Source organism: Ixodes scapularis, unplaced genomic scaffold, assembly GCF_016920785.2.
Source record: "Ixodes scapularis isolate PalLabHiFi unplaced genomic scaffold, ASM1692078v2 PGA_scaffold8__174_contigs__length_109621045, whole genome shotgun sequence".
NCBI lineage: Eukaryota > Metazoa > Arthropoda > Arachnida > Ixodida > Ixodidae > Ixodes > Ixodes scapularis.
In genome coordinates, this window is record NW_024609883.1 from 66,326,531 (window position 1) to 66,352,503 (window position 25,973).

General features: G+C 52.3%; 2 protein-coding genes across 2 annotated transcripts in view; both read right to left on the minus strand.

Annotated features, from left to right (window-relative positions):
- Positions 1–1,833, minus strand: part of LOC120848770 — a 38,030-nt gene extending 36,197 nt beyond the window's left edge. Inside the window, exon 1 of the mRNA XM_040220790.3 lies at positions 1,696–1,833. The gene's annotated coding sequence lies outside the window, so the exon portion shown is untranslated. The remainder of the gene's footprint in view (positions 1–1,695) is intronic.
- A 1,271-nt stretch (positions 1,834–3,104) lies between these two features.
- The window catches only part of LOC120848771 (serine/threonine-protein kinase WNK), a 103,351-nt gene continuing 80,482 nt past the window's right edge, over positions 3,105–25,973 (minus strand). Inside the window, exons 10-22 of the mRNA XM_040220791.3 lie at positions 24,383–24,492; positions 22,665–22,914; positions 22,080–22,211; positions 21,087–21,227; positions 17,187–17,414; positions 15,444–15,568; positions 14,428–14,653; positions 12,894–13,292; positions 11,839–12,142; positions 9,926–10,377; positions 7,091–7,783; positions 6,647–6,732; positions 3,105–6,025 (exon numbers count right to left, since the gene is read on the minus strand). Of these exons, the coding sequence (XP_040076725.1) occupies positions 5,359–6,025; positions 6,647–6,732; positions 7,091–7,783; positions 9,926–10,377; positions 11,839–12,142; positions 12,894–13,292; positions 14,428–14,653; positions 15,444–15,568; positions 17,187–17,414; positions 21,087–21,227; positions 22,080–22,211; positions 22,665–22,914; positions 24,383–24,492 (3,813 nt within the window). The 3' untranslated portion in view covers positions 3,105–5,358. The remainder of the gene's footprint in view (positions 6,026–6,646; positions 6,733–7,090; positions 7,784–9,925; positions 10,378–11,838; positions 12,143–12,893; positions 13,293–14,427; positions 14,654–15,443; positions 15,569–17,186; positions 17,415–21,086; positions 21,228–22,079; positions 22,212–22,664; positions 22,915–24,382; positions 24,493–25,973) is intronic.

Genomic DNA, 25,973 nt, shown 5'->3' on the forward strand with positions numbered 1-25,973 from the left:
TAGAACACAAGGCCTGCGCGTTTCCTCCTCTAAACGTCATCACTGGATGGATGGATGGATGAATACGGCTGAGCCCTTTGGATCGGGCGGTAGCTTACGCCACCTAGCCATTTTGTTTTACCATTTAAGCTTAGAATATTTAAATGTGAAATCTATATTCACTCCGCAGTGCAATGTAGTAGATCCCCTCAGCGCCCCCTAGCTAGCCCGGATGAGCAACATTGTCTGCTACATCGTCTGCTTCAGTGGTTTGTATAACAGATAATGAAACAGATGCTCACGCCGAGTGTCTCTTGCAGATAGGATACGATGAAGTTAGACGTTCACATGGAGCGTCAAATGCATGAGCGAGATTGCCTTACTGCTGCACGAACGGCTGAGAAGCCCTTCGTTGGACGCTGACACCGGACGCCATTTTCCAGGGCGCTGTTTATAGACGCTTTACACACGCGCCAAATTACAGCCGCCATTGCTGACCTTCTCTTGTCTTGCCGAGATGCCGAGCAACTGAAACAGTAGTTGACGATCCTCTACAAAGGCCGATGCTTTAGAGAAGGACACAGTTGAATCTAATGCGGCAATAACCTGGCCTGCTATGGTAATGATGAAGTGAAATAAACGGAATAAGAGGAAACAAAAACTGAAGGTCAGTTATGGCGGCGTCCATGCACAGCTGCTGCAAAGCGTCTATACCTCGGGTAGCTGCTTCGAAGCGTTCTACCGCAGAACGAGCGCGCGCGCTAGAAATGCGCGTCTCAAAGCCAGGAGCGCGTGCTAACTCGCGCTCCAGGCCGAGGGAGCGTTCGCGTGCACGTCGCAAATGCACTGGAAGCTCGCTATCAGCTCGCGCTCAGCAGTCACGCACACAGCTGCAGCTGCGGCCGCAAGTGAATGCGACGTAGTTGCGACGCGGCCCCTACTCTCGTCAAGCTTCGGGGTGTTTGCCGCTTTGGGGCGGGTGGGGGATCTACTAACGAAACGTCATGCGCAGGCCTTGTCTTCTAGATGGTATTGGCCCTTGGCTGCCTCGTCATCGTGCGTTTCCTGCAGGTTCTCTAGGTTGCCCTATGATTGGCGTGCTCCTCGCGCTCTTGTTCGCTTGTTCGCCGTGTAAGTTTTCTGGAACAACGCGTGGCGTTTGCTGTGCGCACGGCGTCAGAAAAGCGGCTGTCTTCGCCGTGCGCAAAGCGAAGGCGCCACCGCGCGAAGTTCACGTTGCGCGGGGTGGATCACCGAAGAACACTTCTGGAATTGCAGCAAATGTATCGTCGAAGCGCAAGCAGGAGAACACTCCAAGTGATGTCGTGGCTATAGCACCATACTACTCTCAAAGGGCGTAACAAAAGGGAGTACAAAAGGCGTACAAAATGGCGTCCGTCAATGACGCCCGTAGCACCAGCGCGGCAAGCGGGTGCAGATTCGCTGTTTCGGTCGACGCGATCACTCCTTCGAAGCAGACGCAGTAAACGGGCAATCGAGCACAACCGTCCAACAAGTAAACAGAGAATCTCTAATATTACGAGAATCTAAAGTGCGGCAGGTTGAGCACGACCACACCGCAACACTAGACGTCCTAGGAGATTCATTACTACCCGCTACGGCGACAAATAGAAGACGATTTTGTGCAAAGATGCAGACTTTGCACACAGTAATACTTTGCGAGCGTAAAGGTGCAGGAACGGAAGAAACACTCACCTTTGCGTCCAAACGCGGGATCAGACGCACGTTTTCCGTGGCGCCGCGTGAAACGGACTAACAATGCACCACATTGTCAGTCGAAATCAGACATACAGCGCCGCTCCGTGTGTGTTGTCGGTAGCTAAAAGCGGATGTAAGCTGTAGGCACTGATCTGTTGCTGAACGTTCTCGATAGATGGCGCCACATGTAATTTCAGCATTTTTAACGCAGATAAGCAGTATTTGTATGAGATTTTTAATTTTAGCGCTCGAGCTGTGTGGAAATTAACCTTTTAGATATGATGAAAGCTCGCAGTGTCAACACGCGCTCAACCGTTTGGTCGTGGGGACCGTGGCAACCGTGGGTGTAAGGTTCTACCAACTCTACCACTACCGCGGAAAAACTCGCAACTTTTAATTTCAATATATTTAGGAAAATTATGAATGCCCATAGATACGAAAATCTTCAGACGCGTGGTAAAAGCGGCGTTACAGCCGTCATGTTATTCTGCAATGAAGACGCCGCCAATGCGCGAGCGCGCCGCTGGCCTTCCGGCGCCCGGAGGTCCTAGCAACCGGACAGCATTGCGGGGCAACGAAAATTATTTACGAAAACCTCCTACTTCGTCTTGATGACAAAGTGGTACAACTCCTACTAAACCCCATCTCGAAATAGCGCCGTACCGCGCCGCAAGCACTGCGAACGTCACAGACGCACGTGGGCAGCTCTAGCACGGCTTGCTACGCGGTCGGTCGTGCAGGGCAAGCCGCCTCAGAAGGCCTCGCGCCCGTTCCCCCGCCTCCCTATGCTAGATACAACCTACGAAATGGATTGTAGAATTCCTACCTCCACAGGAATACCTACAACTGAACAGCACAGGCAACATACAGCACCACTTCTAGTTAACAGGTTCCCGAGGAAGAGACTGCCCGCTACTGCATCATTGTAGACTGCAAACAGCAGTGGCGAAGCAACGAGGGGAGGGGAGGGGAGGAGAGGAGGAGGAGGAGGGGGGGGGGGGGGGGGGGGTCCTAAGCCCCGAGTACCAGGAATCCCAGTTGCATAGGGGGGTGCCACTTTACTGGTTGGCTGCGATTTCGGGAAGTGAAGGGGGGAGGGGCTACGAAAGACATAAGGGCCTCGGGTGCCAGATGGCCTAGCTACACCACTGGCCACTAGCACAGCAGCTTCCAGAACTCTACTTTTGTCAGTGACCGAAGACTGGCAAGGGAGTCCTTTCAGTTGATCCACTCCTAGCACGACAAGCTTCCTACCTTCAATTATGCTTCTAGAAGCACGGTGGAAAGCAAGCAGCGCATCCTGGAGGCCCGAACACCCGAAAAAGATGACCCACTGTTTTCATCCTGTTCAACAAACCTTGCCCAAAAGCAAGCAAAACATGAAATGACACCACCACACAGCGGAATCGTATCCAACAAGTCGTTATTTATTACTTAAATACGTACGTGTAATTACCTAGAAACTTTTTTTCTTTCTCACTCCAACTCGACGCCAACTCGCACCATCGTGTCCAGTAAGTGGTCGTAGCAGCCGCACCACAAAAGGCGTCGCGGAGATGAGAACACGCACCACAAACAGTTCCCTTCTCTCTCATCAACCTCGGGGCACGCACGCACTCAGACAAATCTCTCAACCTCTCGCACTCACTCACTCGACACACAACGGGTGACTACTGCAAAATGAAGACCAGCTCGAACACCTGCACGGAAGACTATTTGTTTCCTTTCTCCTGCGGAACACGACGTCCGAAAAAGGCCTAGTCATCGTCTCCTCCTCTTTTCTTCCCCCTCCCCCACCACAAAAGCCGTCGGAAGAACCCCTACGTCCGGCAGTAGACACGAATTCGAGTTGCGACGACTCCACAAGTCTTGCGGTCGTCTGCCGACGACCGCCGGGAATGTGACCTTGAGGAGCCGCTGAATTCGTGCCAGTTCCGGAAGTCCTCCGCAACGACACGGCAAAAGTTTGCGTACGGCGAAGACATGCACGAGAAAAATACCGACCACATGGTTTCGATCGGTTGCCTCTGTCCTTAGTTCTGTTCGTTTTCTCCGTTCTACACGCTTCTTTTTCAAACCCTAGCTAGCACATCTTCGTCCATTGCGCTCAAGAAACCGCGGCGACAGATCGGTTACGTATTGCGTGTCGGCAAACGTTCCAAGACTGTTTACGCAGCTCTTTTACGGTGGCCTTTTAGCAAACCTTTCGTCGCCTATCCTGGTGTTGCTCCGATCGCTCGGCTCAATCCCCGTTCAAGCGAAACCAACAAGCTTTAAAGCATAAGCGAGAACTACGAGCCTCTAAAACAAAAAGAAACACCAATATACCTCGTCGTGCAGACGTGTGAAGTAGCAAAACGGAAACCGTGTGGCGGTGTTATAGCATCCATGCTTCAGAGGCAGAGAAGGAGGCACTTGTTCTTGCGGGGCCGACTTGGACAGCTCGTTAAAACTAAAGTAACCAAACGGTCGCCATGTGCATGGACGTGAAACACCAAGTCCCGGCTGACCGTTGCACGCCGTCGATGTGCCGAGAGCATTTAGGCCAACCCTTGTACGAGGTACAACTGCCCAGTTTTCCAAATCCAATGTCCTTCAAGGGAAACTGCGGTGTTTAGACCCTGGCACTTGTCTTGAGCCCAGATCAATTTACGCGCGTTTGTGACACTTTGCATGGACACTAATCGGGAAAAGGGACCGGATGTGCACAGTATTTACTTGCGACTGGACGCGCCTTGAACCGAATTACGATTGTTCCAGACGTGCAACGGCCAGAGACCGCTACAGCCCACCCCTTGCAATTCTTCTCGCCGAGAAGATTCTGTGCTTGAAAGGAAAGAGCGAGAGAGTCGGACAGTCGGCCTCGGCGCCGGAAAAGAGTGCCATACTCTAGCGATTTGGGGACTAAACTCCCACACGCCTGCCGTAGATGAAGCCTGGGCTGCCCGCTAACCGATGCTTGGTCCTAAAGGGCCGCGAGTAAAGGTCGACGCGACAAAAATTGGTACTAATACGTCACATTCTCTCTTCCACCACGCGCGCCTGTGTATAAGTGTGACTACAGTTTGCCCGCTGTTCGACTAAGATCGACCTGAAGCAGACTTTGGCGTACAAGTTCGCACTACCGGCATGCGAAGTTTGCGGACGTGGCTGGACCCGGTAGACATACAAGAGGGGGAGAGGGGCCGTAATATTATTAATAGTAACAATTAAAAAAAAGAAACGTGCGCGGAGCAGTTTTTAGTGCCCCGATGGTCCGACGACGCGTTGGAACGGGAGTCGTCGGTCCTCGCCGGCAGACTCCTTGCGGAGACGACGCGGGTATGCGGCAGATCTGAGGAGGGCTGGTCCGGCCCGCGTGGCATGAAAAAGGCGGGTCGGTCGTACTTTGGGGGCGGGGCTGAAATCCTGCGGTGTCCTCTGCTTGCTTCCCAGTGTTCCCTCACATCATCGCATCTTGGACGAGTCTTCCCCCCCGACGTGGAAGTCCGCTCGACCGCGCCATCGGCATACGCAGTTGTTCCTGCGTTGTTCCGCTTGCAGACGAGAACTTCCGTCGAGACGCGTCGAGGAAGTTCAGACCGGCGAAGGAGAACTGAGAGGCGACGACTGGCAACACCACCGTGGACGAGAACTGGGAACTGAGGGCCGACGGGCACGCTACTGGTGTCTGTGTGCTCCACGTCCCGTCGATCCAAAGTGGAGGTGCGGCCCGGAGGGAGACGCATACCCGCTCGGCGACGGGTATCCCACCGGAGCGGGGTAGCCCCCAGGAGGCGGGCTGATGGGCGGGAACACGGCCGAGGGCGGAGTCAAAGGCGGGAACATGACGGGGGACGGGGCCAGAGGTGGGAACACCGTGGGGGGAGGAGTCAGGGGGCCGGCGGGGGAAGTGGCACCCTCCCTCAGCGAACGCTGCTGCATCAGCTGGTGCAGGGTGGGCTTCCCCTCTGGGCTCGCCGGTCCGGGGCAGGTACGCGCCGCACCGTTGAGTTGCACCAGTCGTAGAAGGTCGTCGGTGAGCGTTCGGGTTCGGTAAACCGGCCTTCCGACCGCACCCGGATCAGGGCCCTCCGAGGTCGAGCGGTGGAGGTTGATCCGCAGGGGTTCTGTCGGGGGCGGGGCGTGCCACTCCGGGGGTGGGGTTCGGGGGAAGTGGGGCACTGACTGGGAGTGGGGCACCGCCCGCTGGGGCGGCGACCCGCCGTTGGCCGTCGTCTCGCACAGTGCCCATGCCGGCGATCCCCCGGCGTTCCGTAGCCGCTGGCGGACCAGCTCAAGCTCTCGTCGATGCCGGTTCTCCAGTTCTTCGCGCTCCCGCTGTTGCCTGTGCAGCACAGAGATGGCGGGCACGTGAGCACAAAGAAAAGCCGAGCCGTCGTTTGAAGCAAGCTGCGGCGGAAGACCAAATTAATCGAAAGGAATGTACAGGTTGTCATCCCGGTATCTAACGGGACGTTTAAGAAACAGTGGAATCACCGAGCGACCATCATATTATCAGCATAAGTAATTTGTAGTCCGAATAGGTGTCCGATGTTTAAAAAATTTAGCCATAGCAAAGAGTCTTTAATGTGCATCATGCAGCAGCGATACATGGACGCATGCCAGTACGATGGACGCCCCTCCGGTGGGCCTAATCTACACGACCGGACCAAGTGCGACAGCACCGCCTGCTGCGATTGGCCAGTGCTGCTGAGCTGACTGACTGCAGCAGGCAGTAATGTCCCACTAGGTACCGCCGCGTAAATTAGGGCCCCAGATTGATATGGGCAGGGGTGGGGATCAAACCCAAAATTCCTGGGCTCTGCAGCACGAGCTTTTGTGCCACAGATTTTGAGTTCCGGTGTGCTAAGACTGCCTAAACAGCTTCCTCTCGGATATCTCAGACTGGGTTTGCCTCGAAACTCTTGGATGTCCTCCATCGCTTTTGAAAGAGAAAGGACCTTACCGTGCTAGTAGCTGCTTGAGAAATTCCTCCGCATCTTCAGACTCCTCCACCTCCAGCTCTTGCCTCTGCTCCGTCGTCAGGGCCGACTACAAAGCAACCAAAAACAATACACCATTAGAAACTAAACGTTTTGGGAGGCACTCCCGTCCTTTCCCCAGCACCAGATTCCGTGTGCCAAAGCCGCTTCCATCACCGCAGAGGCACCGCAGAGACAGAGGAGAAGCCGAGAAACCACGCCCCGCAGACGGATAAGCAGAGCCGGCTGAAGCCGACCGAAGACCGGTGCAGCGAGACGAAAGATAGCCGACAAAGCGAAAGAGAGAGTGGGCCTACTGGGCAGGTGAGACGGAACAAAGCCTGCGCGCGTCGGTTAGCCAAGCCAAAGCTTCCTCGGCCGACGATGCCGCGTCCTCGCCGGCGAGTCCCCGATCCACCGGCCCTTACCAAGAACTGCGAGAGCGACAGGCTCCGTCCCCAGTCCACCAGGTTCGAACTACCGGGCCGCGGGTGGCCGCGGCGCGTCGGCGGCGACCCGCATGGCGACAGGCACGGCGGCGACGGACTCGCACAGCGCTCGCATCCGGCACTGGTCTCTTCGCGCCAGTGGCTCAGTGAGGGGCTCAGCGAGGGGCTCAGCGAGGACAGGCTGCGCGCCTTGCTCAGCGTCGGCGGCTCCAGCGACGCCAGGAACCTCCGCGACGGCGTGGAGGGCGGCAGCGTCGTTGTGCTCACGCAGGCGTTGCGCGTCGACGCCCGCTCCGTCTGCGCCTCTGCGTCCCGCACGTGGACCCGGACGCGCAGCGGCTCTGAGTCAAGCGACGTCTGCGAGAGCGACGAGAGGTCGTCCGACGAGGCGCGCAGGTAGCCCCGCATGATCTTGGCAAGCGCCAGCTCCAGCGAGGACGGCTCGGTGCGCTGCTTGCGGGGGTCCGCGTAGGGGAAGGTGGCGTACGGGTCTGCCGCGTCATCTTGGTGAGATGCAGCCGCCGCCGCGGCTCCGCAGTATGGGGTGGCCTCGCCGCCGCCGGAGTGGAGCGTGGCGGAGCGGCCTCGCATCATCGAGTGGGGAGGCGGCTCGCGGACGTTTTGGGAGGTGGCGCCAGGAGGGAACGGAGGAGGGGCCAGCTGCTCTTGCTGCTGGCGAGTGGTTTGGAAGGCGGCACAACATGCGGACACTCAGCGCGTGTTGCGACGGACTCCCGTTCGATTTGTCGAACGCGGGTGCGCTCTTTTTACGCGTGGAGCAGCTTCGGGAGGGGCCGGGGTAAAAGTCGAGGCGCTAGAGTGTGCAACAATGACCCAAGAAACGACGAGGGGGGTGCGACACTTCCACCAAACAAGGAAACCAGAAAGGGTGCAGACCCAGAGACGTATCGCTTTTTCTGCGTGCCCACTTTCCTCTCTCAAGGTGTGAAGATTCTTCGTTATACCTTCAAAGTTCATGCAATTCTCTTCCCCCTGATATCTATTCAACTTATTACGCTTCAAAGAGCGCATGAGGAACATTGTCTACTACGAAAAGACACCAGCAATCTGCTTGCACATACAAACATGGCAGTCTACCTACGTTACTGAACCAAAAAGAAGGCCCATCAACTCCTAAATTATAGCTGGTCGTACAGAATAAACCCGCCAAAAAACGCGCTGCAAATGCCACATGGACAAGTCGTGTTTCTCGGTTGCCGCACAAGCACAGTGGCTTTAACTTCCTTCTGGGAGAAAGAAAAAAAAAAGAAAAAAAACGTCCTGTACGAGCAGTGTTATCAGCTCCTGCGGGAAATGCGCTCATTTGCAAACTATTCATTGGCTTATACGATAATCAGGGTATCATCTATAATTATCACATTCCTAAATTTTGACCAGCTGGTTCACCGAAAATCGAAAATAAATTTGTAAGCAAATAAATCTAAAAAAAAAAAAAAATGGCACTAATCCAGTGGGGCGCGCCAAACACTCACAGTCTCCAGCGCATCCCACTGGGGACTGAGAGTTTTCAGCCCCAAGAAAATGGCAAAATTTGCGATTGGAAGTTTCATCGGTTCTCAAACGATTACCGACCCACAATTCATAGACGTGAGAAGTTGCATTTCGGTCAACAAAGGCGGGCTATACAGTCGCCGACCAATTTTTCGGACTTCGCAGGGACAGAAAAAATGTCAGAATAATTGAGCAGTCCAAGAAAAAAAAACTAGAAGATGAAAAAAGTTGCCTCTATAAACATCTAAACGGGCTTAAAAAAGCCGTGAATAGCGCCTTGATCAGGTTACGCCTCCGCTTGCGTTCGGCCACTTACTATTAGCTTGAGAATCGTTGCCTTCTTTCCTAGCATTATGGTCGAGCATTTTCCGCGCTTCTTAACGAACACTTCGCTGCGGCGGAAGAACAGATGGGGCCACGACGTCCAAGCTAGAGTAGTTCGAAAACACGATACGCCGAGGCGAGACGAGAGGCGCAGTCCAAGACTGCAGGATGGCGAATAAACAAAGCAAAATGGTAACAATGATGATTATAATGACACGCGGCTAGAGAGAAAAAAAACCTGTAGCACAGCATCACCTAGCGGTAGGACCTGGCAGTACTTGAGTAGCGCTGCCAAACCAAGCCAATCCATGTTCAGTCAACATAGAATTTGAAATGGCAGCTTCTCGGTGGTGTTTCCCGGTGATTGTTCGCAATGATTTTGTACAAAAAATCAAACTTTCGAACTTCAAGGTGCTTGAAACATTGGTCGTGAATATGCAGCATTTCTATCGGGTAGGTCACGGTTCCTCCTTTAGGTTCGAAATACCAAACAAGAGCGAATTATCGGCGTCCGAAAAATCTGTCAGTGACTGTATAGCCACAGTGATTTTCCCCTCATCTTTTGCTGAAATTTCCCATTTCAGGCCAATTCTCACAATGTCCTCCCTGCGGCCAGACGGGCTTGCCCGTGTGGCAGCAGCATGCTCACGAGCGCGATCGTTCGTACACATTTATACGCATTCTTTTTTTCTATCAACTTTAGTTGCAAGTGTGTGCCTCGTCTTGTTCAACCCGTCTACGGTCCCTGTCCTTTTTGGTGCCTTTTCCAATCAGCGATACGAGCCGATTGGCCCAATCACCCACTCCGCTCCCTTTCCTGCTGTACGCACGAAACACACAAAGCAGACGCCCACAAGTTGGTCGGCCGCGCGGCGCATGCCAGCTACCCCACACCTTCAAAATCCCCGAAACCAAAAACAGCCGGCCAGCGCACCCACCCGACACCAAAACCAGGGACGCCACGGACGAACGGCTCACCTTGAGTTCGAGGTCCTCTGCCACCGAAGGCATGGGCGTCACTGCCGAGATGGGCGGCTTCGCCGCCAGCTCGTCCACCACAGTCGTCACCTTGAACCTTCCGCAGTTCACCGGTGGCGATGCCTTCACCTCTGTGCTGCTCGTCTGGGTGGCCGTGCTCACCACGCAGCCACCGCCGCCACCGCGGGACACCTCCGCATTCGAGCCCCGGCCCGCGTCGGGCGACAGCGGGATCGGAGAGGTGGCCGTGGTGGCCAGGGTGGGCGGGGCCGGAGGGGCCGGGGCATCGGGGGGAGGGGTGGGCGGGACCACCGTGTTAGAGGAAGAGGTGGGCGTCGACTGGGTGGTGGTCGAGGAGGACGACGAGGGAGAGGAGGGGTTGCTTAGCAGGGGGTCGTCGCGGACAGGGGTCACGTGGAAGCGGGAGAAGCGGTTCCCGCCCTGGGGGGCAGCTGCGAATAAACAAAGTTCCCACGTCGCTACCACACCTCTCTTTTACTGGGTGTGCCGCTCAATCATATTTTTATGGCCATATACGCCACTTTTTCGCCTTAAAACAGAAGTGTCTCGTGTCCACGCCACCCAGGCGCTCGCACATTCCGCTTGAAGCGCCTGCTCCAACTTCAATGGACACTGGCTCGAAGACCACACCAGAGACGTCTCAGCTTCAATGCGTTCATAAAACTGTTCCTGCCGTTGTTGAGGCACGAAACTAGGTTCAATGGCAAAGCTGTGTCTAAGTGCAAAGTTCTACAAAAAAAAAAAATGGCACACCCAAAAAACAACTTTGAAGATAAGTGCGTCTTTCCTAGAGAAGCACGAGAAACCGGGCCCACAATGAGCAATTGCTAGCCAATCATCGAAAAGTCGTCTGGTGGTGCCACTTGCAACCAAGGCGAGGAGAGGACTCTATCTGGCAGCCACAATGTGCACGGTGTCCACGCCTAAATATATATGTACCATATTTGCACGAATATAACGAGTTTTTTTTTTTCGGAATTACAATCTCCAAAACGCACCCCGCGTTATATTCGGAATCAAATTCAGCCACAAGGCGCGCAAGTCTGGAGAAAGCCATCTCTCCGGCTCAATACAGGAGATCCGGCGGGAAAAGAAGTGGGGGTGTGGAAGGGAATTTATTAGCTATTGGGCCACGTGAAGGGGCGAATAGAAAACATAAAAAAGCATTTTTATAGCTTTTGGGTTTGTACAACCTGCGCAGGCGACAGAAACTCTGTGCAGCGCGCCGCGCCATGCGGGAATGTGGGCAGTGGGTAATTTGAGCCAAGCCAGGCCAAGTCAAGTCAACACAAGCCAAGCCAAGACGACCCAATGCTTTTACGCAATGGTGCAAGACGAGGTGTTTGTTTATGCAGAGGGACCAGAACAAGAAGTGTGATCGTGTATCAAATTCAGCAGTATTTTTTCCGCCTGTGCATTTTTTAGTTTCTGCTCCAGAGTGGTCTGGTGTTTGTCTGTTGATGCTTCTGCTTCATGCCTTGCTTGGATTGTGGGCTGCCGAGGAGCTCACGCCAGCTTCTCGCCAAAGAAAAAGGAACTACCAGACAAGCGGTGCCGTGCTGCTGCTTAACAGTGTAGTCACTAGTCACGTAGTTGTAGTCGCCAAGTGGATTGTAAACGGAAGGGCCTGAGCAGTCAGGATGAGTGCAGTCAAAACATAAACTGATATTTCTTCTATTTCCATTGACTTTTCGCTTCTCCTATGCCCCCGAATGCAAAAATTGACGCGGCCTCGCCTCGCGTTATAATAGTAATAACTTTTTTTTTTTTCTTTTTGAGGGCATCAAAACCTGCCCTTGCGTTATATTCGTACAAATACGGTATATATATATATCGTACACTATAACCCCGAGCTACCCAAGGCGACCCTCAAAAAACGCTCGACTGCTCACCCGGCATGGCCGCGCCCGGAACGCCATCAGGGCTGCCTCTCGTCGCCACCGGTTCGTGCACCGCAGGCACCGGAACGACGGGTGCCGGGGCTGGGAGGTTGCCACACGGCACCGCAATGCCGGCCAGTGGAATGTGGGTGCCACCCTCGGCCGAGACCTGGCCAGCCGAGTGGGCGGTGACGACCGGGGTCGCTGGCACCACTTGCACCGCAATGCTGCCAGTGCTCGCCAAGGGGACCTGGTGCAAGACGGCGCCCAGGGAATGCGACGCGCCGGCCGGGCAGGGCGGGTGTTCCGGAAAGGTCTGCACAAGAGGACGACACTGTAGATGAAGTGAGTAATCAAAAGGGGAACCGGTTCGTAACTTAATGGAGAATCAGGTAGGGCTAAGCGATAGAGTGTTTAATAAATAAGTGAACCAGTCAGGACACCGATAGGGCCAATCAAAAGATTGTCAAATGAACAAGCGAACAAGCCAAGTTAATATACACCGACATAGAGCCAATCCATAAACATAGCCTAATGGATACTGAAATAGAGCCAATCAATGGATTGTTTAATAAAGAAGTGAACCAGTCATTAACCTAATAAACAATGCTATAAGGCCAATCAATAGACTGTTCAATAAGTAAACCCCCAATAACCTAATGAGCACTGAAACAGGCCCAATTGATTGCTCAATGACTAAGTGAATCAGTCAATTACCTTTGGATACTAGGCAGTTTGCTCCATGCACTCAATGTGTCTGGAAAGAAGGACGCTTTGAACAAAGAGGCTTTACATACATTTATCCGATAGTCAGATTCTGCCTGTCTCTCGTAGGCTCGGCTTCGTTAAATGCCGAGCAACGGTTCGGACACGGTTGCAAATGACCACAAACTACATTAAAAAGAAACTAATGTACCACCTAAAGACAACTTCTCAAGAAGTTTTGTCGCACTTAGTTTATTGGTATACAAATCTTTTTACGACCAAGTGGCACTCAAGGTCACCCGGCAGAACTCTGGAGATGAAGGTTTTGAGCAATTCTCGTTAACGCGGCGTTGCACACTCACCAGGACGGGAAGCACCTGCGGCTGTGAGTGGGCGGGCGTGAGGGGCTGCGCGGACGACACTGCGTTCTGCGAGAAGATGGCCTGCAGCCCCTGCTCGATGTTGCTCTTCATTGTGTTCCCGTGCAGCTTCTGCAGCTCCAGCTTCAGGTCCTCCAGGTTCGTCGCCACCGCCGGCTTGCGGGGCTCCGGGGGCACCGACGACGGCCGGCTGCTCGACCCCGCCACCGAGGTTGTGGCCGTGGTCGTGGTCACGGCCACTGCCGTCACGAGGACGGCAGCTACCGTGACGGGTGCCAGGGGGGCGCTGGTCACAGGCTGTTTTGGGGACGGCGGCGTCGGCGTAGACGGCGTTTCGGGCAACGGCGGGACCGCAACGGCGTGTTCCACGGTTGCCGGCGGCTGTGCCGTAAAAAAAAAGACAACAAAGGTTCTCAGTTTGTACTCCCATTTCTCCGTAAAGGCTGGTTCGGATTTTGAAAATAATACCTAAACTGGGAGAACGCTTCACTCGGGGACAGGGATGACCAAACGAATACGGGAGCTCGGCGAACCGATCGAGGGTTCCTAGGAAACCGGTTTAAGAACTCGTGATACGAGGTTTCCCGGTATTGCGAGATCCAATCGACGCACCACCTACGAGTAACGGTCGCTCGTAACATTGCCAGAATTGTTTCGAGCCTATAGTGCAAGTATGATCAAAAACATACGTGGATGGGACTTGTTTCCAGGCTGCACGATAAATGGTGCGAGGGCAATGCGGACGATCACACTCAAAAGCAAATCTGTGTACCAGTCTTAGGTATGCACGAAGCCAACGCTGCAAGCAGGAGCGTGTCGTCTCGAACGACGGCTTCACTTCACGTGCATGTGCGTAGTGGGTCTGCTCAAAGCGTTGCACTCTCTAGATGTAGCTTTTCCTTTGCTCACACTTGAGATGAAACAGTTATATGTGGCTCCATGACACAACAGAATTCGCCATATCAAAATTTGCCATACCTTAAAAATAAAGCTTGAAGCTATCAAATTTTTTTTTTTTAATTGGAAAGTAGTTTTTAGATGGAACACAATATGGGGTCTTTAACTGAGGACGGTTGAATGTAAGGTGCTGGCTCGCAAAAAACAAATACTAACCGGAATACATAAAAGCACCGATCTATATATGCCTTCCTATAACATTAACTAGAACACTAACATGCATCTTTTACAGGCTTATAGGATAGCCTGTCGACAAAAGCTACCATGCATACATGAGCTAGCCCATACAACAACGACGAGCACCGTACGCATGCAAACACACATCTCGACGAGGCCAAGTCTCTGGTGTGGGTGACACCTAAAAAATGCAGTCAATGCACCGCCTCCGGCGCGAGCTCTCTGCATTTGACACCACTTTGGCACACGGGGTGCGCAGGCCCGACAGGGGGCAATGAGTACGTCCTGGAGGCGTAGTCATTTGTTGCCAACTTAGGGCAATGTCGGCTACTCGATCGCCAAAGAAATTCGGCTATTCGATCGCCAGAGAAATTTGGCTCACCAGCACGCAAGTGCCTGCGACCGCAGGCACAGCCGGCAGAGCCGCCACGGGAGTTGAAGCCGCAGACGAGTCGGCGGTAGCTGCGCCGGCGGCCAAAGTTGCGGCCGGGACGGTCACGGTGGCATGGGTGGGTCCTCCGCTCGTGGTGGTGAGCTCCACCAGTCTCTGCTGAAGGTGGCTCAAGTCCGTGACGATGCCATACGCCTGGGGAGGCATTGCCGAACTGCTGCGAAAAGAAGAGACGCAACCGCGGTAAAGGATCTCTCTCCTTGACTAACTGCTAAGCGTTTTCAATAGTAGTACCCTAGACTCTAGAAACTTCCAAACTTAGTCCTAAGGAACGCTCGTGCAAGCTAAAGAAGTGTAAGGCGTAGCTACACCACTCACTCCACAGCAGGTTATCTGAAACACTGAGCTGTACATTTTTTTTTAAGCCTTTTATTGATGGCTTGATGCTGCTTGATAGGTTCTTGTTCCCGTGCTGGTTCTTTCCTTGAAAGGTCGCATCACGGCGAATCCCCGTGCAGCTTCTCTATGTCCCCGTGAGAAACAGCATGCAACAAGTAGGATCTCAATGTTTTGTTATACGGGTAAAAAAAATGAAATTAAATACTCTAGATAACACGATTCTCACAAGAGCTTAATTTTCGAGACTTAAAAAAGTATAACAAATAATTGATAGTGCAAATATATCGCCCCACAGTGACGAACACATAACGTATTGCTCCAAATTGCAAAAGTTTGTGCCAGCGAAATATTCCCAAAACCAACACTTTGCATAATTTGCAAAATATTGATCCCTCAAAAGTGAAGTCATTTACAGTAAATTAAGTGAAGCTAGGTACGTCCAATCAACACGAATCATAGCCGACAAAAACAGCCACCGAAGTATGGTCTGAAACAAACCTCACGCTTTGCGCAGAGAAAAACATTGTTCGCTAACTGTAACGCAGACAAGCTTGACGGCACTTTTCGGTGGACAGCGCAACCTTACGGCAAACGAAGCTCAGCCTCACCCAGGTTCAGACTCCGAGAAGCTGTTCTCGCTGCTCAGGGCGTGCGGGGTTGTGCCATAAGTGGGTGGGGTCGGTGCCTGGCTGCCGCCCGACTCCAGAGGTGCCTGGAGCTGGCGCATGTCCACCTACCCGCGGAAGAAACCGCAATCGTCACAAGCGCATCCTTCAACAGAAGACGTTCCCACGAAGCCACTCTGCTTCACACGCAGGCAACATTGGGAAAACGGCAGGCATGAGCGCTTGCCCAAACGAAGTCTCTCCAGAAGCTGCACGCTTGTGCCTGTGGCGGTGCGCGACGGGTGAAACGGATTGCAAACTACCGGGTGTTTGGGAAAAAAACAGTGTTCTTGCCACAAAAATGAACCAGGCATTGCTGAACGCTCAGTCTCCACCCGAATATCAGAACTTCCTGTCATCCAACACAAAAGTTGCGAGCAATATATTTAATTAGAAAATGGCGGCCAAAAGAGTCAGAGAATACACGGAGATGAAAAGAGTGTGCTACTGAAAATGGGCTCCATTTTCTCGCAGAAACTTCCTGAAAATCGCTTTTAGAACTTTTTAATCGGATGACAGTAAGTTCTGAAACTTTGCATATACAAAACAGCACGGTGCGCGTGCCCCTTTCTTTAGCGACCGTCTTTTGTATGCACTGTTTGAAGGCGTAGTGGTTCGCACTGAAGCTTCTGAACCACAACCCAGAGTAGCTTGAGCAGCATTCTTTGTCTCGCACGTTGGCACCAACTGGCGATGGCAAGTTGTGTGCCTATCTTCAGAAGACAAAAAAAAAGCTTAAGAGATGAAAAAAATGAATGCGTCTTCACGTGGTGAATGATGTTGATTGGGGCGAAGCTCCGGTGGTGCTGGTGATACTGATTTTGTTCATAGGTAGTGCTGATGCAAAGTTTAACGCAATTATATACGCATTTGGGCCGCCCTCACCTGTATAGACGTTGATTAACTACATGCAATGTTTCATCCATGACATCCTCAGCTTTTGAGTTACTACCACATCTCAGAGCCCCCTACTCATCCCGCAGTTGTGGCCGAGTGGTTAAGGTGATGGACTAGAAATCCATTGGGGTCTCCCCGCACAGGTTCGAATCCTGTCGACTACGGAAACATTTTTTCTTTTTTTAAGAAGGCAGATGGGATGGCAATCAATGTGAGCACGGACGCCAGACGGACAAGACTAGACCCTAAGCAGCTTTGCCCCTAAAATTGTGCGACTTACTATACCAGCTGCACTTGCCGACTTCACCCCCAACAACAACCCCACCCAACACGTATGAAGTTGGAACATTCCCCAATGCTTGTCCCATGTCGCCGAACAACACTCGTAAACGCAACTCGAACGAATTGCTCCATCAGAGCTACACGACGCTACGACGCAAACGAGCCGACCAAACCAGCGGCGTTCCTCGAATCTCAAACCCCCACCATTGGCCGAGCAAGCGAGCAAAGGCAAAGCAAGCGGGACAGTGAGAGAGAAAGAAGAGACGCGCCGCAGTCCCACGTCCTACTCACGGTTGGAACGGGAGCAGGAGCGCTAGCAACGGCGACGACGGCGGGAAGAACGGACACGGCCAAGCCAGAAGTAGCCAAGCCTGCGGCCGAGCCGGCAGCGTGCGGCGGCTGCGCGCTAGCGGCGGAAGCGAGCGGCAGCCTCTCGTCGCCCGTAGCAGACGGAGAAGCCAGACGCGAGGAACTCGACGACGAGTCGGCGGCGGCTTCGGCAGTCACCTGATTGGCCGCTCCTGCGGCGGCCCCAGCCGCCTGCGAAGTTGCGGACTTGGATACGGGCGTCGGGGGCTGCACCACGGCTATGGGCACGGGAGAAGCCGTGGCCGTCGGCGTGGCCGGAACCGAGTGCGACGCGGAGACTGAGGCGGCCGCGGGTGCGGCGTGCGGTGCGGGCAAAGGGGGCAGCTGCTCGTCGATGGGGCTGGGCAGCTGTCGTGAGGTGGCGCTCTGTGCAAAAGCGGGGGAGGGTGAGGAAAGAGATGATGATGACGATGGTTAGGAGTTTAGTAGCAGGCAGCGACGAAGGCTATAGCGTTGTTGCAAGATAAAAGTCTATCGACGGGCTTCCTAGGACGTCCGGCGTCTTTCCGCGACACGTCCGCTACGTTATCGGCTTGCCTTATGGACAGGAGCGACGGAACTGGCGGAATTTCAGATGCACATTGGCTGCGGTGGGTGGAAGTCAATTCTATTGCAGTTTTTAAGGTAAACAAAGTTTGCGCAAAAGGAGCGTCGTTTGAAAAGTCTTTCTACGTTGCCTGGGGAGGCGCTGCCACCACGGGCAACGTAGAAAGGCGCTAGGAACACAATCCGCCCTTACCTGCTCGCGTGCAGGCAACAGAGACAAACCCTTTCGAACGACGCTTTACCACGGGGCTTGTCAACGGATAGATCTAAGAACGTAGGGCTATTGTGCGCCAAGCATGGTGAGGAGAGAGAGAGAAGGGACGGCACGACGATGCGCCGTGCTTGGAAAGGGACTTAGAGAGCGTTGACGTGACCTGCCCTGCGCTAAGCTCAGCCAGGTGTTATGCAGGAAATGGAAGAAAACACATTTATACTTTTGTTCCATCCCACGATGAACTACTGACAAAACTACGTGCCGCCGGGCCTAACCGATCTCGCCAGGTGTTTCACGCATGCCAGCACTGTAGCAGACTTCAGCTCCCAGAACGCATGGTGACAGCGACGGCGTAACCAAACTGGCTGGCGAGGTCGGTCTATTACGAATTAAGTTGGCACAATGAGAATGAGAATCCCTACTTTGAGTTCGCAGCGGACGGGTCGAAGGAGGGGGGAGCCATGGAATGAATGGTGCACCGGAACGTGAAAAGCACCTAGGAATAGCCAGGGATGAAGTTCGAAAGGAAAAAAGCAAAGGGGGGTGGGTCCTAAACAGACGCCGGTCGATTGCTTAGGCAGCATCCGAGCACACATCAAGCGGAATGTGATGAGACAAATAGCTGCAGCAGCCTTCCAGAAACAGCTTACCCAATGAGCAAAGTGAGAAAAAAAAAATGAGCTGACCAGAAGGCTAATCATTTTTAGTGCCCTATGTGCTACCCGCTGTCATGACTGTCATACTGACTCGCGTCATTACTGCAGTTTATACACCAGATCGACCGGTCTACTTTCAGGCATGCACAACTAATAATTGCGCACCACCGAATGATCCTAGCAAACGGTAGGACTCAGAATGCGCTTGTTCCCAAAAATGTAAGATGCACTGGATTTCACGCGCTCTTGGTCCTCGTACACCTCTCAGCCGTGCGGGGCTACAGTACTGTGCAAGCTACGCTGGCCTTGACAATGTGGCACAAAAAGATTTGATGCCAAGCGGAGCAAGTGCCGCAGAAAAAACTAGGCTTAAGTGACGACCCTCGGCGTTGTGCCTTTAGATTAAACAAACTGGAAAGCAAAGAACGCACGAGCAATATCGTGTGCATCGCTCTGCCAACCGAACGTCGCGAATCGGTTATGCTGGAAAAAACTGCAATTAAATACGGTATAAATGCAAATATGGGCCACAACCCCCTATCGATATGTAGTATTCTTTATTTCAGACAAAATGTCATACAGGCTAGGAAAAAGAATAAAAGATAGTAAAAAAAAAAGATTTTGGCACTTTTTTTATTTTATGTGCACCAATTGTTTCTGCATTTCCGCCATAATTGCGCCTCTGCGTCCGCTTTTTGTCGTGTTTTGAAGCGCAGATGAGAAAGACTACAGGAGTAAAGCTTCGGAAAGCCGTCCTTCTACTGGTTCTTATATGAACCACGGCCACCACCGGCCTGAGTGACAATAAGCGCCGTGAGATCGAACACTCTGACTTCCGAACGTTGCCGTCAAACTGCGCAATAATTTCATTTTAATAAGTTTGTTTATGCGTGCCCCACAACCTGAAAGCAATGAGCCAGTGCTTTTCCTTATGCTCTGGAGTGTGGCAGACATGCAACGGTTCGTGAATGAGGTGTTGACAAGGTCTGCACATTGTGCTGGACAAAGAGAGAGGTTCAAGGAGGCCTCGCCAGTCCGAGGTGAAATTTCAGAGAACAAACGCCTAGCATAAACCTCAGAAACATTTTTACTCGATGGCTCAAAAGAGCAGCCTGGCGACCGTCGATGCCGGCAAGACTCGAGTGCTGAGGATACCGCAGGTTACAACGATCGAGACCGATATAAAGGTGCTTCAGACCACTGCGTGCAATAGCGAGTACAGCAATCTCTCGCTATAACGAAGTCAACGGGACGGCCAAAAAATTCGATGTAAGCGGTAATTTGATAAGTTATAGAGCCAAAAAAACAGTGCCAGCAGCCTTGAAGGTAGGCGGGAACACTGCAGATCACTGACCGTATGTTCATCGAACAAACTTCGGTTCAGAACATCCTGCAGCAGCTTTACCGAGTAAAAAAATAAGGAGTTTGCTGATAATTTCATCTTGGCATAAGTTCTCCTCGAATTGCTCCAGGCATCGCAAGAACACTGTCACCACCGCTGCATTCCATTTCGTTTCGAAGCAGCCGTAGGATGTTTCGCATCTCCACAGGCGCCGGCGTTTTCCGAGGTGCCTCTCTGACGTTGCTTCGTGTTTACCCTGGCCGCACACAAGGTCTACGATCGCAGCATGCGTGGCAGGAGCAACAACGGGAATGTCCGCATTGACAAGCGCAAACGAATCAAAGTTATCCTAGGCAGCTTTGCCAACATGTTTTCAAACACTCCTGTAGAGATGGTTGCAGCTATCGAAATCGTGCGCCGGCTCGGCAAGCGTGCTTACAAGGAAAAATCCGACATGCGCGAAGCAGTTAGCAACCGTTCATCTTTGGGTCGCAGGTGCGCTTTCTTCTACATGAAAAACTTATTGAACCCGTCCAATATGCTTTGCTTGTTCCGCAAAATGGTGGAGTGTCGAACAGCCGATGCCGGAATATCGAATTCTTTGGCAATTTCGGACTTGGGCCGGCCACTTTTCTCAAACTCGAGCGACTTTCGGTAAACACTCCCAATCTCCCATGTGACGCACGTGTGCGTGTAGTACGCCACAGGCACACACGTCGGGGGCTCCTCAAGGGATGATCTCTTTCGGGCTCCATCCCTCCCCTGACCCGATTCCGATCGGAGTCGGGCGGCGTCGACCATAAACGCTGTAAATAGCGTCGGAATGTTGACACTGCTCCCTGCCTGCGCCTCCACATCGGCATCGAAAGCGGCACTCACCCAGCTTTGCGCTCTTCCCTGCGTCACCCATTTACTCTGTTTCCCAGTTTGCTGTTTGCCTCCATGGAGAAGAGAGAGGGAATGCAAAGGTCTCTTGAGGCAAGGGCCGCCGATGTACTTCGAATAATCTAATTGAAAATGCGTGCATTTTGGGTCGGGACAATGTTGAACTTCGAGTAAAGCGATAATTAAAAAATAAAGTGATTTCGTTAAAAAAAGGGGGTTACTGTATATTTAGCTTTTAATGCACGTTCGAAAGCATTTTGCTTCTATCCACGTATGGGCTGCACCTCAAATATTTAACCCCAAAATTAGAAAAAAAAGAAAGTGCAGCCCTTACGTGAGTTTTTACGATAGCTACGTAGTGTCACAACTCGGGCGAACCAAACTGCGAACCGCACCTGATGGAGCTGGGTCGGTAGCGGCTTCACTTGGCGCACGGGCGACCCATGCGAAGAACCGGGAGGTTCGCTCGACTCCTTCTCCAACCGCCCCGGCATGACCATCACGCTGCCTCCCTCCATGTTCTCAAAGCTCAGACGCTGCACAAACGGGAAGCAAAGACCACCGTTGAACAGGGAAGCAGGAGCAAAGTAACAGTTGGCGTGCAATGCTAGCCATCAAAGTCAAATTTGGGGGTTTTACGTGCCAAACCTACGACGGGCATCTGGCATGCCCCAGCGGAGGATTGAGGATTAATTTCGACCACCTGGGGATCTTTTGACGTGCAACCGAAAGCTCGGTTACACGGCGCCTTCTCCGCAATAAGCCTCCGCCAGATTGCGGGCACCTTGGTTGGGATTCGAACCCGCCACCTGGGGATTCGTAGGCCGGCGCTCTCGCCTCGGAGCCGCCGAGGCGGCAATGCTAGCCATGACAAAACCGATATAATATAAATGGAAGTGTGCAAAGTGTGTGTACCAAATGAATACAGTCAAATGCCTTTTCTATGCAATCTGCCGATGTAATGGAGCCAAACCGAGTCGTGGCTCATCTGCCACGGTTTCAATGCTTCAGCGCTACGACACATTCCCATTTATCACTAATACTATTTCTGTCCAATGAATGACATGCCTCCCAAAAGAAAGCAAATGACCACAACTACAAACTTGACAGGTACAAACTGATTTGACGTACATGACCGAGCTCGACTATGTCATAATCACTGACAAAACAAGATTGCCAGGGAAGGTTCAGTTGTCCCGCCTCCAGCGCAAGCTCCCTACCTTCCACAACGTTAAGGCGTCTTGTGTACCTTGAACGCGCGTGTGTGCACAGTCAAAGCACGGCAAAAGGCCAAAGGTGTGCTCGAGAGACAGATACCACCATTCTCATCTCTTCAGTAACTACCAAAGAGCCAGTCAGCAACTTGATGCCGTGAAAACGGAACTCACCCCGTCCGAGACTGCGAGGTGGTGGGAGACCGTGGGCAGCCGGTCGGGGTGCTCCTTCAGCTGCTGAACAATGTCCTGCACCTGCTCTACAAACACGTCCGCATGCTGCTCAGCCAGCAGGTTGGTAACCACCTGCACACCAAGAGGCAGCAAGCTCTGGTGTCATATCAATAATGATATTTTTCTTTCAAGTTGTTACAAAAAAGAGGTTACAAAGAGGTTCAAGCATAATCAATTGCAAGTATGACCATTGAATCGGCTATAAATTTGTCCACGGGCCCAACTACAATTTGTCTCATGGCTCAAATGCAGAATCAACCACGGAGTCGGCCACAGAGTCGGCCAAGCGCTAAGCGGCATAGCCAAGTATGTTATATCACTCACAAAGTCAACTAAATAATCAACAGAATGGTCAGCTATAGGCTCAGATGCAGTCAGCCATGATGTTGCCACATAGTAGCCAACCAAACAGCGCTTAGCCAGATGGTGAGTCACACAGCCAACCCCAACCCCGGTACCGTTATTGTGCCAACAGAGGACAACATCAAGAGTATGAATGGAAAGGGAGGGGGGCTCCACACGCACCAGGTTGTTGGCGATATCCCTGGGGAACATGTCGTGGATGTCGAACTTGAAGGTCACTGTCTTGCCCTTGGACGACTCCAGCTGGCACTCCACTACCGTGCCGGCCTCCACCGAGAGGACGAGAAGGCGGGGCCACCGGTCCGGCTGGCCCCGCCTCCGCCGGCTCACCTTCTTGCGTGCCTTCTCGCGCGCCGAGGCGCTCGAGTCCGTCAGGTCGCTGGCCTCGCTCGCAGAGTCCAGGGCCGAAGCACTGCGACGGAACGGAGAGAAAACGGAAGAAGATTGAAGCGACCGTGGCGGCATTTGGAAGCGATTGTCAAACGCCGTGGGTAGATTGCCTCTTTTGCCAAGATCTAGAACCTTGTGTGTGCACAGTGAATCTGATACACGCTCGAGAAAAACACGCGCAGGTATGGCAGCTAGTGATAATCCCCACATACCACACAATTACGGTAGAACCTCATCAACGATTTTCCGGCTGATACGTCCCCAAATGGCGGATCTGTTGAACTCCCATTGGGATATGTGCATCAATTCCCCTTTGTAGCATTTGCCTTCCCGGTTGTTACGTTTAAAAACTTAGCACAAGGGCTATACCACTGAGCGCAGGCAGTGCTAGGTTTATTCGAAGCTTCATTCTGAAGCCTCTCAAACAAAACAGTTTTTCAGATTCTGCAACTTTCTTCCGAATAAGGTAGAGAGAGTGCTTCAAATCAGAAGAGGTTGCATTCCAAGTGGAGCTATGAGCCCTTCAGATTGGTGTACATGCAAGTGCGACATTGTTGCGGTAACGAAGCAAACCACGACGATATAAAAGACTGCCATAAAATCCCGTAAGAGCGCCCTCCCCCTGGAGATTGTTCATCCCGTATTTCTGGCGAAATATCTAACGTGAAAATTCCGGGAGTTGCATCAACCGCGTCATCTGCGGTGCCGGTACGTGTGACATGCGAGTTCGTACCGAGCTCCCGCGTTCTTTGTCTGTGATCTGCGCATGCGATATCGGTTCTCGTTGTACGCAAGTTTAGCCGGTTTCCGCATGTTTACCGCACCGTAAAACACGAATCTGCCGCTTTCGCAGTCTGCTGTGTCCTTTGCCATCACATGGGAGTTCCTTTTGCCAAATATGTGCTGCCATCTAGACACGCAACAACACCCATTGAGCCCTTTGCCTTTGTCCCTACCGTGGGTTATCTTTTGCCCCCAAGTTGATACAAAGAAACCATATCCTCTTTGCTCAGCCGGAAGGAAGAGAGAGGGTACCAAATCCATTTACTCTCCTCTCGAAGCGATATTTCTGCAAAAGGTCCATACCCGCACATTTATTGCTTTGTGAAATGCAACTTCGCAGTGTTTACGATCTGCAGCATGGGTTCCCTTATCACGTGGCTTGTGGTGGGTGCCCCTCGTGCTTATCATCAATTTTTATAAAGTATTCCCGTCTCATCCACCAAAGATAGACCACCTCACGTTTTTCACCATTTATCTTTTCATTTTGGGTGGGCACCCTTACGGGAACTTTGCATTAATTAGTCTGCCTCTCCCAGACCCACTTAGCACTGAGCGTGCATATCTCGCAGAACTGCTACAAAAAAAAAAATGGTATTTAGAACTCTCCGCAATGCCCACCTCCCCGGCGGGCTACTCAAAACTATCCTCGACCCGTGGGGGCGGAGGTTTCTCGGAACGCACAAAAGGGGCCGGCGAGCAAGGGTCACCTGTCGCCCCGGAGGTCGTCATAGAGCTGCGAGGAGGTCCCCATGTGGTGCTGGGGCAGCGTCTGGGAGTAGTCGATGTCGTGCAAGGACACCTGGCCGGCAAGCTCCTCCTGCAGGGGTAGTCTCCGGTGAGAGGCTTTAGGCCCACGCTCTGAGCAACACGGGAGTGCCCACGGACACAAGTCGGTCTTAAAGGACACATGCAAAGGAAAAAAACATTTTTTTCAAAAGGCTTAGATGGAAAAAGGACGCCATAAAACGATTTTACAACGAAGAAAGAAAATTTTTAGAGCTATATTTACGGCGCAAAGCGAATTTGTAGTTGGCGCCCGCGGGCACCGCAGAAAAGTGGTCTGTATTTATCACGTGACTGGTCTTTATTTATCACGTGGTGCTTGCGCTCTTTCGGAAGCTTCGTATGGCCTCTAAAAGTAACTTATTCATCTTTCTTTGAAGTATAACAAAAAACCAAGACAAATAAGTAACTTTTAGAGCCCAAAGGAAACTCCTGAAAAAGCGCAAGCAGACGTGATAGACCTGTGCGCCGGTCAGACGACGGCGGCGGCGCCCCAAAGCAGACGAACTTGTGCGGCGGCGGCGACGGCGGCGTGGAGAAACGCGTTGAAGCGGCGTTCGCACAACGCTCAGCGTGCGGCGGCGCGCGGGCCTACCACGTGACCATCGGCGGCTCCCGCGAGCGCCAACTACAAATTCGTATAGCGCCGTAAATATAGCTCTAAAAATTTTGTTTCTTGGTTGTAAAATCGTTTTATGGCATCCTTTTTCCATCTAAGCTGTCTAAAAAAATTTTTTTTTTCCTTTGCATGTGTCCTTTAACGAATACCATAATTTCTGGTTCACAGTTCATGAACTATACACGTCCAAAACAAAATTTTGTGCAGTGTGCATTCTCTATGGGTGCAGATTATAGGCGACTCCAGCGAAGTCGACACTGCGTAGCGGCAACGCCGAGAAGCTCAAGAGAGGAGGTCATTTCGACTGTCGTCTGCTATCGCTGCTCGGTTCTCGTAGGCAGCATAGAAACATACATTGTTTCCAGTAAAGTTTTTCTCGCTTCTGCCGTGCCATTCCTACGCGCTGACTAGAAGGTTTTTACCGTCGAAAAATTGCTTTGCTTTCATACATGACACTCATTTTACGCTGCAAAGCAAAAAATTTATGGTGGTACGCGTGCTGAATGGTGAAAACTACGTCCATTCATCCGCCATTTTGCTTGACCAGCATACCCCTATTGTTCGCTGGAGTCGCAAATACCAGGATCCGCTTTTCCAAGACAATTCCCTACGACGAGACGTGACAAATCTTGTGAGCGACGGATCGATTCCTGAGCGATACAGGTTTTTGGTGCACTTATAAAACGGGCATTGTTTTGAGGTTGCTGCATACGATAGTCTTTTATGCAAAGAGTGGGCACCGGGTGCGGACAATCTGAGAAAAATCTTTTCTCCGTTAAAAATTTGCTTTCGTGAACTATAAGCCGACTGGAGATTATATGCCGGAAAATAGAGCATAAATAACCTTTGACGGCTTGCGCACGCCCGCCGTAGGAAGCCAACCTCCCGAGAATTTT